This window comes from Glycine soja, chromosome 8, assembly GCF_004193775.1.
Source record: "Glycine soja cultivar W05 chromosome 8, ASM419377v2, whole genome shotgun sequence".
Classification (NCBI taxonomy): domain Eukaryota; kingdom Viridiplantae; phylum Streptophyta; class Magnoliopsida; order Fabales; family Fabaceae; genus Glycine; species Glycine soja.
Genome location: NC_041009.1, coordinates 22,054,122 through 22,065,161, shown reverse-complemented (window position 1 = coordinate 22,065,161; position 11,040 = coordinate 22,054,122). Strand labels below are relative to the sequence as shown.

At 32.2% G+C, this 11,040-nt stretch overlaps 2 protein-coding genes across 4 annotated transcripts; one reads left to right on the top strand and one right to left on the bottom strand.

Annotated features, from left to right (window-relative positions):
• Positions 1-616: 616 nt before the first annotated feature.
• LOC114422749 (E3 ubiquitin-protein ligase At3g02290-like) lies at positions 617-5,096 on the top strand. 2 transcript variants are annotated; one of them, XM_028389265.1, is made up of 6 exons: positions 617-868; positions 1,264-1,398; positions 1,700-2,094; positions 2,842-3,265; positions 4,047-4,156; positions 4,773-5,096. In XM_028389265.1, the coding sequence occupies exons 3-6, from the start codon at positions 1,975-1,977 to the stop codon at positions 4,800-4,802; spliced, it is 684 nt and encodes a 227-aa protein (XP_028245066.1). In that variant the 5' UTR covers positions 617-868; positions 1,264-1,398; positions 1,700-1,974; the 3' UTR covers positions 4,803-5,096. The 2 variants fall into 2 exon arrangements, with proteins under 2 accessions (XP_028245066.1, XP_028245065.1); XM_028389264.1 differs by lacking the exon at positions 1,264-1,398.
• A 2,409-nt stretch (positions 5,097-7,505) lies between these two features.
• LOC114422954 (uncharacterized protein YwbO-like) lies at positions 7,506-10,404 on the bottom strand. 2 transcript variants are annotated; one of them, XM_028389523.1, is made up of 8 exons: positions 10,270-10,404; positions 9,379-9,535; positions 9,157-9,276; positions 9,004-9,047; positions 8,752-8,877; positions 8,113-8,197; positions 7,904-7,960; positions 7,506-7,808 (listed from the first exon to the last, which is right to left on the bottom strand). In XM_028389523.1, exons 2-8 carry the CDS (start codon positions 9,508-9,510, stop codon positions 7,731-7,733), a joined length of 642 nt encoding a protein of 213 aa, XP_028245324.1. In that variant the 5' UTR covers positions 9,511-9,535; positions 10,270-10,404; the 3' UTR covers positions 7,506-7,730. The 2 variants fall into 2 exon arrangements, with proteins under 2 accessions (XP_028245324.1, XP_028245325.1); XM_028389524.1 differs by having other exon boundaries at positions 9,379-9,520; positions 10,270-10,387.
• Between the last annotated feature and the right edge of the window lie 636 nt (positions 10,405-11,040).

Below are 11,040 nucleotides of genomic sequence, written 5' to 3'. Positions count from 1 at the left end.
AGGTATTGTATTTTATTTTATTTTAATTATATTATAATTCACATGCTAACAATATTTTATTATTTTAAATTTAAGTAAATACATTATCATTTACTGTGTATTACATGAGCTTAAATACTAGTTTAATCCTATATTATGAACTGACAATATCATTTTTCTTCTCATTCTCAATTTAAATTATTTAAAACAAATAAAAATATAATTATATATTTAAAAATATTTATTATTCATATTATAAGTTATTATATAATTTTGCCTTAATTTTTATATAATTTAAAATTTTAAAAATATCAATTCATTATAAATCATAATTATGTAAAAAATAAATATTTATTCCATACAATAATTTATTTTGATAAATATTTATTTTGATGTAATGTACATATAATTTTTCCCTCCGTAACGTACTTGCTCTCTCTACTCTCTAGACACGTCTTAATGTCTTATATCATTATCATATACTTGTTGTACTTGGAGTATAAGAACATCAGAGGGAGGTGCAACTTGTCTCAATGAATGAGTATCGTAGAGATATTTTAATTTAATAATTTTAATCAGAAAAAAATACTATAGTCATTGTCCTTCAGAATTTATTAATAACATAAATTTTTTTTTTGAAGGGTTATAGATTCGTCCACCCACCCACCAAAAGAAGGGACATTAGAGAAGAGGGAGGGAGAGAGAGAGTGAAATGTTTTGCTTCCTCTAATCTGGCGAATCATTCGTTCTAGCAAATTTTGCCGAAAACTCCAAAACCCTCTTTTAGTAAACTCGATTAACGACAATCTCAATCTTCTACAGCTTATCCTATATCTCTCTCTTTTCTTCTCTTCCCCCAACAACAATTTCAATCAAAACTCTCTCTCAGGTACCTTTTTTTTCTCCCCAAAGATTATACCTTTGTCGTTTTCTCGCATACCCTCTTTTGATTTTGATCGTTTGATTGCCTTCTTATTTGATAATCGCAACTGGGTATCTCTTTCTTCTTTTGTTTCGTTTTTTTCTTTTCTGGGGTTCATCAATTTGGGTGTTTTCTCGGTTGAATTTTTCTTTTTCTGAGAATTCAGGTGTTTTCTCGGTTGAATTTTTCTTTTTCTGAGAATTCAGGTGTTTCTCACTAGACAATTGATGTATGTGATTTTTGTCTATCTTATTTTATTTATTAACGTTTCAATTCGTAGGATGGAGGCATCGTTTGCTTTTACGTTTAAGGTTGTTTGCCTAAACGGTAAATAGTAAAAATTAGTGATTGTGATTTTTCAGCTGAAAGGTAAATGATGATCCTTCTGCTGGTTGATGTACGAGCATAGCTTACCAGTGAAGTAACGAATCATTTTTGCCACAATTTGAAGGAACATTGCAAGCAGATTATAGCTTTCCCTTGGAACACTCAAATTTGTATTAGTCTTTTTCAAGTTTTTGGTGTTCTCTAAGTTTTATTGTACTTTTTTTTTACCCTTGGAGGGAAAATAATAGTATGTTGATCTTATTTTGGAGTCCTGATTTGCCAATGATGTTTTGTATACGTGATGCTTTGGATTTGAAGCATCAACATTAATTGAATTGCATTGCTCAATGGCAGGCCCGTAGAAAAATATGTTATTTTGATTTGTCAATTGCATGAGTGAAAGCTTCTGCTACAATCTTCCCAAATTGTTTGTTTTCAGTGATATTTATGCGGTTTTGGTGTATGTTTCAGGTGATTAAGAGAATCAGAGTTTGCTTATCCATATAACAGATCACCCGAACAGAAGAGGGAGGGTACTGGTTTGCGGAGTCAATTGGACTTCTGCGAGCTTAGAATCCTCTCTCCTTTATTTATTAACGAAATCATAGTCATTAGTCTTGGCTAGTGCTGTTGGGGACTCTTTTTCACAAAGCGTGCATGTAACAGCATCCATGTTTTGGTGATCTTTGAGTTGAGAAGAGAGAAAAATTTAAGTTGAAAAAGTGAGGGATATTGAAGCTAAAACAATGGGTGCAGTTTGTTGCTGTTTCAATGTTGATGATTTTGAAGATTATATGAATCCAAATAGTTCTGTATATAGGAACTGTATGTGTCTCAGTTGCTTCGTACAGAACTTTTTGACTGTGGTATGTCTCTAACTCCAAACTCCCTGTCCTCTTCCATTCCCTTGTTTTATTTTGATTCACTTTTGGACGGACCCCATCTTATGTGTTATCCGTTTTTTGAATTTAACATCTTGCATATGGTCATGTCTTGATGCACTGTTTTTGCTGGTAATTCCATACTTGTGAAGCGGCAAACATACCTGCAACATTAGTAGGAGCTTGTGTTGTTTTTTGTTTGTATTGTCGTACATATGCTTCCTCTTTATTGTTCCGTTGCTCAGGACTATATTGTGAAAAAAATACTGATAAAATGTTTTGGAAAACCTTTAGTCTTGAACTATATCATCCAAAACATTACAAATGGTGATGTATTTCATACATGCATTTTTGCAAAATTGCTAATCTAAATTAAATGTTGTAACTAACGAGAACTATAAATGTTAGAAGTGAATCTTAAATTTAAACTGCCCCTTAGCTCATTGTGTGAGGGATATTTTTCTTGACGCCCTGATGCTAACTTGTAAGAAGGCCATGAAAAATTAAATAAGAGAAAATTGTAATCACCTATAATTTAGTTTAGGAAAGCTTTGCTGCGTCTGTTAATCTAAGTAACTTTGGTGTTAATTCAAAGTATTGATTGCCGTGTACATTAATATTCAGTAGACAACATTTAAAGAATACTTTAGTCTTAGATCCCCTTACAATATGGGAACTGTACTCCATATAAATTATATATTATAACTGTTTCCAATCTACCTCAAATTTCAGTATGAATCAATATTCCGTAGAGGGGAAGTGCATGCGATTCCTTCATCTATTCAGGGTGCAGCATCTATGACTTCTACAGCTTCACTTGATAATTCTCTATCTGACATGTACCGTTCTCCTCCAAGGCCCTTGCCTTATGATGCAGACCCCAGGTTTTTCCGTTCACAGCGTGAAGGACTAGTGTCAAGACGTGAGAAGGGTTCAAGTCATTTGAATGAAGAGTCAGAACCTCTAAGAGGTGATGTAGATGCTGACTCAGAATCTTTAAATTCTGGTGGCAAATGGAATGATACCAGTGAAGATGGATCAAAGGAATACCGTTCCAAGTCCTCTGTAAGACTCTCATCAGCAAAACTTACAACTGGAGCTGGGGTTGTCTATTCATCCTCAGAAGAGGAGGATGTCTGTCCAACTTGTCTTGAAGGTAAGAGTGTTTTTTCTTTTTTTGGCCAATTTCAGAACTGTTGTAGGAGGATGTTAGGCAAGAGGAATCATCTACTGTAGCTAAGCCGTTGCTACGGCACAGTAGGAAGAATAAGATGAGAAGGAGTGCCAGTTAGGCTGTTGGGAGTTAGTTAGACTCTGCCAACTGTCAACAGCTGGCAGGGTAGTTAGTAGTTTTGAATATATAGCAGCTTTCTTGAGAAGGAAAAGGGGGAGAAGGAATTGGTTGTATTGAGAGAACCTGAGAAGTGTCTCAGTGTTGTAAGGGGAGAGAGTGCTCTCCCTTGTGTAAAGTGTGAAAGAACTATCAATAACAGTGAATCCTTTATCTCTGCGTGTAATGTCTTGTGTGCGTCTGTTCTACCTCTAGTTGCAGTTAGTAAAGTAGAGAAGATTCCTAACAGAGGATGGCTGTTATACTGAAGATTATGGATACTAGTTAAATAACTTATATTAATATATAAAATGCTCAAAAATAAAAAAATACCCAAAATTAAAGACTAATTCATTGTGAATATTAAATTTCATAGTCTTGAGATAGATTCACAAGTCAGTTACCACAAAAGTCAAGGAACAAAAAGGATGGCTCAATGCTTGAGGTGCCCAGTTAGTGAGGGTTTGGAAACGGTAGATGTACACAACCTTACTCCTGTAGAGGCTATTCCCAGAATTTGAACTTGTGACCTCCATGACTCTGTGTCACAAGGCAGCAATCTAACCTCCACGATTCTTACGTTTGTTTCAATTGTTTTTGCTTGCAGAATACACTGAAGAGAATCCGAAGATAGTGACAAAATGCTCTCATCATTTTCATCTTGGTTGCATTTATGAGTGGATGGAAAGAAGTGACAGCTGTCCTGTTTGTGGGAAGGTAATATTTACTTGGTATTTTCGAATTATTTCTCACTGAAATGACTAAGTTCAACAGAAATTAGTGCATAGAACACATCAAAGCAGTAGGATGAGAACCTGGCTGAACCAGTCAGTTCAACCAGAAACCAGCAAACTGACCATATCTCTGGTTCAGTTCTGTAAACTGTATGGTGTCCAGAGTGCAAACCCTTGCAAACTGGCTTGAACCAGTCAGTTCCAGAACAAACTGGTTAACAGGTCCAATTCCCATTCTAATGGGCTTGTGTGCCAACATGTTACTTAGTTGGAAGTTGGAACATTTCAATTGGAAATCTGCAAAAGAGCAAAAGCTAGGATTTAAAAACCATCTAATTTATGTGTTTGACAGTTTCAGCTTGGTTCTAATGATATTTTTCAATTTAAGTGCAAATCATTTATGATTTTACTGTTACTCTTATATTGATCTAACTGTTCTATTGTACTGCAATTAAATATGAGCATCACTGGAAAGCTAGAACTTTTATAATAATTCGTGTATTGACAATGTATGTATTTTATATGGGTAGAGCTAAAAGCTGCACTAGAAGTTGGAATGGAATGAATCACGATATTTAATTATTTTTATTTTGGTGTAGGTGATGGTATTTGATGAAACGACTGATTGAAAAGGTTTATGTCGTGGATGATACCAACAACAGAGGAAAGGAAATATACAGTATAGACATTGTGAATACTTCAGATTAAGCGCTTATCATGTATAGTAAGTATATAACATTTTTATTAACCATCACTGTAAGTTCAATCTCATCCAAGTTGTTTCTATATTTATACTTTTCTCCCTTGCCAAAACATCCAAGATTAAAAAAAAAAATGCCATTTTAGATGGCGACTTTGTCATGGTTTCAACAGTTTGCCATGTAATAGAATGATTTCCTCCCTCTTTTTACTTTTTGTTTTTATTTATGAGTTTGAATTTTGGAACCACTCTTCCAAGGTTATTTCCCACCCCCACCCCCAAAACAATGACGTGAGGGACGGATACCGATGCTTAATCCATAAGTTCAATTTAAATGCAACTGATGAGCTGTACGACCGAGAGAAGGAATTCAAGGGAGCAAAAATTGAACTAATCTAACATTGGATAAATTTGTTGGTTCATTAAAACATTGCTAATTTTTAAAGTAATCGAAATGAACTTACGGTGTAATTTTACATTGTTATGCAATTGTAAATTGATTAGATAATTATTTTAAAAGTTAATAAATTTATCATACATGACGAATTGGGATCAGATGAATGTATACAAAATTTTATACTGTGTATAATCTTTTTTTTTTCTCAACTGAAATAAGTATGCAAAGCCAAATTTGAAATTTTTTTATTTATAATTTTATATTATTCAACTCATCATATAGGATAATTTCTACAGATTTTGTGTACTTTGATTTCTTTTTTCATCCAACTAAATTCTCTATTAGCGCAATGCTTTTACCTGTTTTTTGAGCAACAGTGTCAAGGTGGTATTTCTAAAAGCTTAAATATGTAAATTTATTGTAAGCAGTAAGACTTGTGCTAAAGCATTATCTAAGCTAAAATTTGTTTGTTTTTGGTAAATGGGTAAAATGACAATATGAAACTGCCAAAGTCATTTCCAATAGGTGATCATGGAGATAGATCTTAAATTGAAAATCTATTCTTTCAAGATCCATTTACTAGAAATATCTCAAGATTTTCATGCTGGAGGTTTGATTTTTATAGAAAAACTTTGAAGATATGTACGTTTTTTTTAATCATTTTTATTGTCTATCTTCTTGACTGATTCTTGAAGAAAGAAACAAATCCAAACAAAGAAAAAGAAGAAAGGAAGAAGAAGAACAACAAAACACAGTGGAGGCCAACAAATACATAACAATATAATTTTAAAAAAATAATGAAAAATAAAATAATTATGTGAAGAGACACGTTAATTGACGCGTGGTGACCGGTGATGACCATGGGCCCAGATCGGAGCATAGCGAGAATGTGGATCAGAAGGGGTGGGGAAGGAAAGAGAGAAAAGAAGAAAGAGAAAAAAAGAAAGAGAAAATGAAAGAGTAGAGGGGGTGGGAGGGGTCTATATTTTTTTCTAAATTAAAAATATATAGTCAATAAATATTTTAATTATTAATAAATTTTGTATTTTTGTTATAATTTTTTTTCAAAATTTAAAAATATATAATTAATTAATTTTAATTATTTTAAAATAAATTATAAATAAATATTAGAAGATATATTTCTTATAAGATTTAAGATCTCAAAATGAAATCTATTATTGGTATAAAAAATTTAAAAAATCTTAAGAGTAATATGACACTTGAGATCCACCAAAAAGATAATTAAAATTTTAAAATGGAATCTCCTGTTAGAGAAGAGATGTCCCAAGAGTATGAGCTTGGAGCCTCAATACAGGAGGGGTGTTGCAGAGTCAATGCACATCAATGTTTTCAGTCAAGAAGGAAATAGGAAAAGGCCAAAAGCCTCAAATTATTGGCTACAATGACAATAGAACATTAGCTTTAATCATTGGATAATTAATTACAAAGCTCCAAGAAACTATCAAGCTCAACCAAAAACTACCACAAAGATAAAAACATGCACGACCTAAAACAACATCTAAAGGCTATTGTGATATCGTACTGCTATCTCCAAATGGTACTACCTGTACCGGAATTGATATTCTTTGCCAAATCAAGCATATTTCTTATAAGGGTGTCAAAAGAAAAGCAGGATATGAAATGGATTAGGAAAAAGAAGGAAAAAGTTAATATAGTTAGATTTGCAATTTGACTAGAATTTTGTTTAGATCAATTTCTCCACAAATAATAATTAATTAAACTTTTTCTATAAATGGACTCCAATTTTTATAAAAAAAAATATTCTTATTTAACTTTTTCAAAAATTAGGGCAAACAAATTTATTTTTATTTACAGAAATTTAATTCATTGTTTTTTTTTATAAGCGTTTATAAAGAAATATAGACTTGCGAAATGTGAAAAGATTGAGCGGATTTGAAAAGTACACAATATTAATGTAGAGCAAGGAAAATCTTCGTGTGACAAGTGAAGAAGAGAAGGGTTTGGGAAAACACGAAGTCACAACTCTCATCAAAGAGACAATCCGTGTCTTTCTACTCGTTGTCTTGTTTTATTTTTAGGCACATCAACCAACGTCAATAAATAACAGGAAGTGGCAAATGCACTTTGTTTTGATCTTGATTTTGATTTCAGAAAAAAAAAATGGTACAGAGAGCATAAAAGCTAGTATTTTTATATAAAAGTCAACCAAAACCAAACATTTGCATAATTGTAGTAAGTGGTTGGGCAGTACTAGTTAAGAAGACTGCAATGTCAATTGAATAACAAAGTCATTCAATTTATTATTGTTGCATCCGGTACGCGATCAAAGACAACATGAATTATGAATATTGTCTTACATGATATCAATACAAGTTTCACATTAGATGGAGCATTATATTATAAAGCAATGAATGACCAACTTCTTATTTCCTAGGTTGCATTCTTACTATAGAATTAGAAACTGTGAGTAACTGAAATTCAAGTTGTAGCAACTTGAAAAGCTCTCAAGAAAACTTCAGGGGCTTGTCCACCGCTCAACTTGTGAGTCCCATTAATCTGCCAATTGAATAAGTCAATCACTTCGGTTTGGTTCGGTTCATTATGAGTATGAAAAAACAAACAGTGTTTTCAACGTTGTATAATACACCTACCACGTAATATGGAACCCCTGAAATGTTTCCTGAATTATTTTTTAGTTCCTCCTCAACCTAGGTAAATAGAGTCATGGAAAGCAATATCAGCATTGATGCCATTTCGTGACTTCCTAACAACTAAAGATCATGCTAACATTTTGAAGAAGAGAATACATTAAGCATATTTTAGTTATGATTTGAATTTAGAAACGGCATAGTAATTTTACCTCCTTCAAACCATTGTTGGGGTCCTTAAGAAACTCTTCTGCTCCTTCTATACCAACCTTTGCAGCAGATTCCAGAAGAAACTTACTGCACCCAAATTGAAAATGATAATTAATGCCTGTCATTTTAGGAACTAGATTTGAAGACATTTGGTGTAAATGTCCTGCAATATCTGTATGTCCTACCACAAAAGACCACCCATTATCCCATTTTCTATGTCCCAGTTTTTCATACAGAACATTTAATTCCACTTTATTGGTCTTTAGATCTATTATATACTACATACTTCACCTAGTAAGATAAGACTTTTATTGTTCTTGTTAGTACATGAATCTTAATATTTAAATGAACCTCCATTAAAGAAATCAGTTAGCAGTTTTAACATTGCATAAGCAGTGTATAAAAAAAATGAGATATTCAACCACAAAGAAACAGAAAATAAATAAAAAATTAATGTGTCAAGTGAATATTCATATTCATTGAACTGTCAAAATCAAAACAATTCAGCTACTGAAATCCATAGAGATGGACATGTCTTCAAATAAGTATCTAGAATATCCCTTTCCAAGGCATCAAAGAAACAAAGATAAAGTGCCATTAATTGAGCAAACAAAAGGATCACAAAAAAAAAAGGCACTTACTGGTCACCGATGTATTTTCCCTGTGTGAAATAGCCAATGTTCAGTTCTTCAACTAGATCATGTTGCTTGTCAAGACCCTGCTGTCTAGCAAAATATATAAGCCTGTGGCTGTCAATAGTGTTTCCCCTGTGGATAATCAAAACAATGTTAGTTGAACCTCAGTTAGAAAACTCTTCTTCAGAACACTCCTCTTCTAAAGTGGTTCATATAAGTTTGTCCATAGATGAAGTGTAAAACCATGTTCAATCTTACGTGAGTCCAGACAAGCTATATTCCAGACCAACATTCTTGAACACCTGCCAAATACCAAATTGACATTATGACTTGATCCAAAATTCACAGCTGGGAAGAAATATAAACAGCACAACCAATGCTAACAAAAAGAGTGATTAACAAGATATAAACCTCTGACATCCGAGCTTCCATCCGTTCTGATTGTGATCCAAACTTACTTCTGTAAAACTCCCTCTTGTCAATGCCTTCTTTAGGGGCATCAGGGTTAAGTTGAAAGGGATGCCATATTATCTGTAAGTTAAGTTAAAGCAGCAGATTAACACAGGAAAATGCCAGACACATTTGGTTCCAAGACACACAAACATAGAGGGAGATAAGAGGAGAGTGTTATACCTCAAAGTTGTATTTATCCTTGGAGGAAGCTATGGCCTTGTCTAGATTCTTTTTGCCAACAAAGCACCATGGGCACACAGTATCAGCACTAGCATCGATTCTGATGAGTTTCTTTTCCGAAATCCCACTCATGATGATCTTGCTGTATTTGCAATATCTTTACAACATTATAAGTAAACACAAAGTAAGATAGCTATGACAAGGAAGAAGAATAATCTTAACCAATTACCATTTATTTTTAAGAAAAAAAGACTCATCAGTCATATTTTCTCCTAATGTCCCTGGACAGTTCTATTTATCCTTTTGAACTATGATCCCTAATTTCATACAGGTACAATCTTGATGATAAATTATGGCTGAACTAATGAATGTGAGATCTGTCAAAAGTCTTTATTTTTTTGTAATTTGATTGGGTAAAATATCAAGACAATAAAATATCAGACAAAACAATGATACAATTTCTTGATTGCTTTTAGTCCTGTTTTTCGGTCAGATTAGAATTTCATTTTGATAATTCATATAGTAAAACTTTGCATTATAGATGAATACAAATTAGTGAGGTAAAACTTCAATTCTAATTGGCAAACAACCACACAAGTATCTAAAGAACTGTGTGCGCCTAGCATCTAATCCCCCATAAAATCTCAATCATTGTAGAACAAGTTATTAATTTGCAATACAAAAGAAGATGTTGGGAAATATCAGAAAAACTTTTGCTCCAAACAAATCTCATGATCAGATTCAGAAACAACCCACCAACAATTCAGTAAACAACAAATTAAAAAGAAAATAAAGTTTGACAAGAGAAGACAAAAAAACAAGCTTTGAGCCAGAATGAAGAGGAAAAGTGATCAACATAATAAAGAACCAACCAGTTTGCATTGAGAATACCTGGTAGGGTAAACAAAGAGGAGAGGCACGAAATTCAAAAGCTTTGCTATCAGATTCAGTTGTATGACATGGTTCAGAGATTAGAACAGGAACAACAAACAAACTTGTCTTTTTTTTATTATAATTATTATTATTTATTATTATATGTTCTGTCTTATTTTCTTTTCCGAATGTGTCGGAAAGTCGTTGTTTCAGGCTGTTTGTTCAGACTTCAGTTCTGACCCAATCCCCCACACCCGATATTATCTTTTCTTTCACATGTTATTATTATTATATTAAAATTATTTAAATATTTCTAAATCTTTTTCTTTCTAATATTTTAATCATTGAATAAAAATATTAAGCATTTTAAAATGTTTCTTAACAATTTATAAATAAATTTTAGAATTTTAAATATATTTTATTTTATTCACCAAAAAATATTTTATTTTATTATTTAATATTAATAAAACAAATTAAAAATATTTACGCGAATATAACAACTTTTTTTCTTACTTTTTACAAATTAAATATAGTTGTTGACTTTAATTATAATGTACAAAGAAAACAAACGTTAAGAACACCGGACATAGAATAATATGTCTCGTGTATACTCGTAATCTTAAAATCTAACTTCTGATCTGGATTTTTTTTTTTTATAGGTGAGTCTTGTATGTTTGAAGTAAAATAATTTTAAAACTTAATTGTTGAAACTTTAATACTCGTATACAAGTTATTATTATTTGTTTTATTTCGACTACAATTTTGATATGTTGTACATAAGGGCACAGT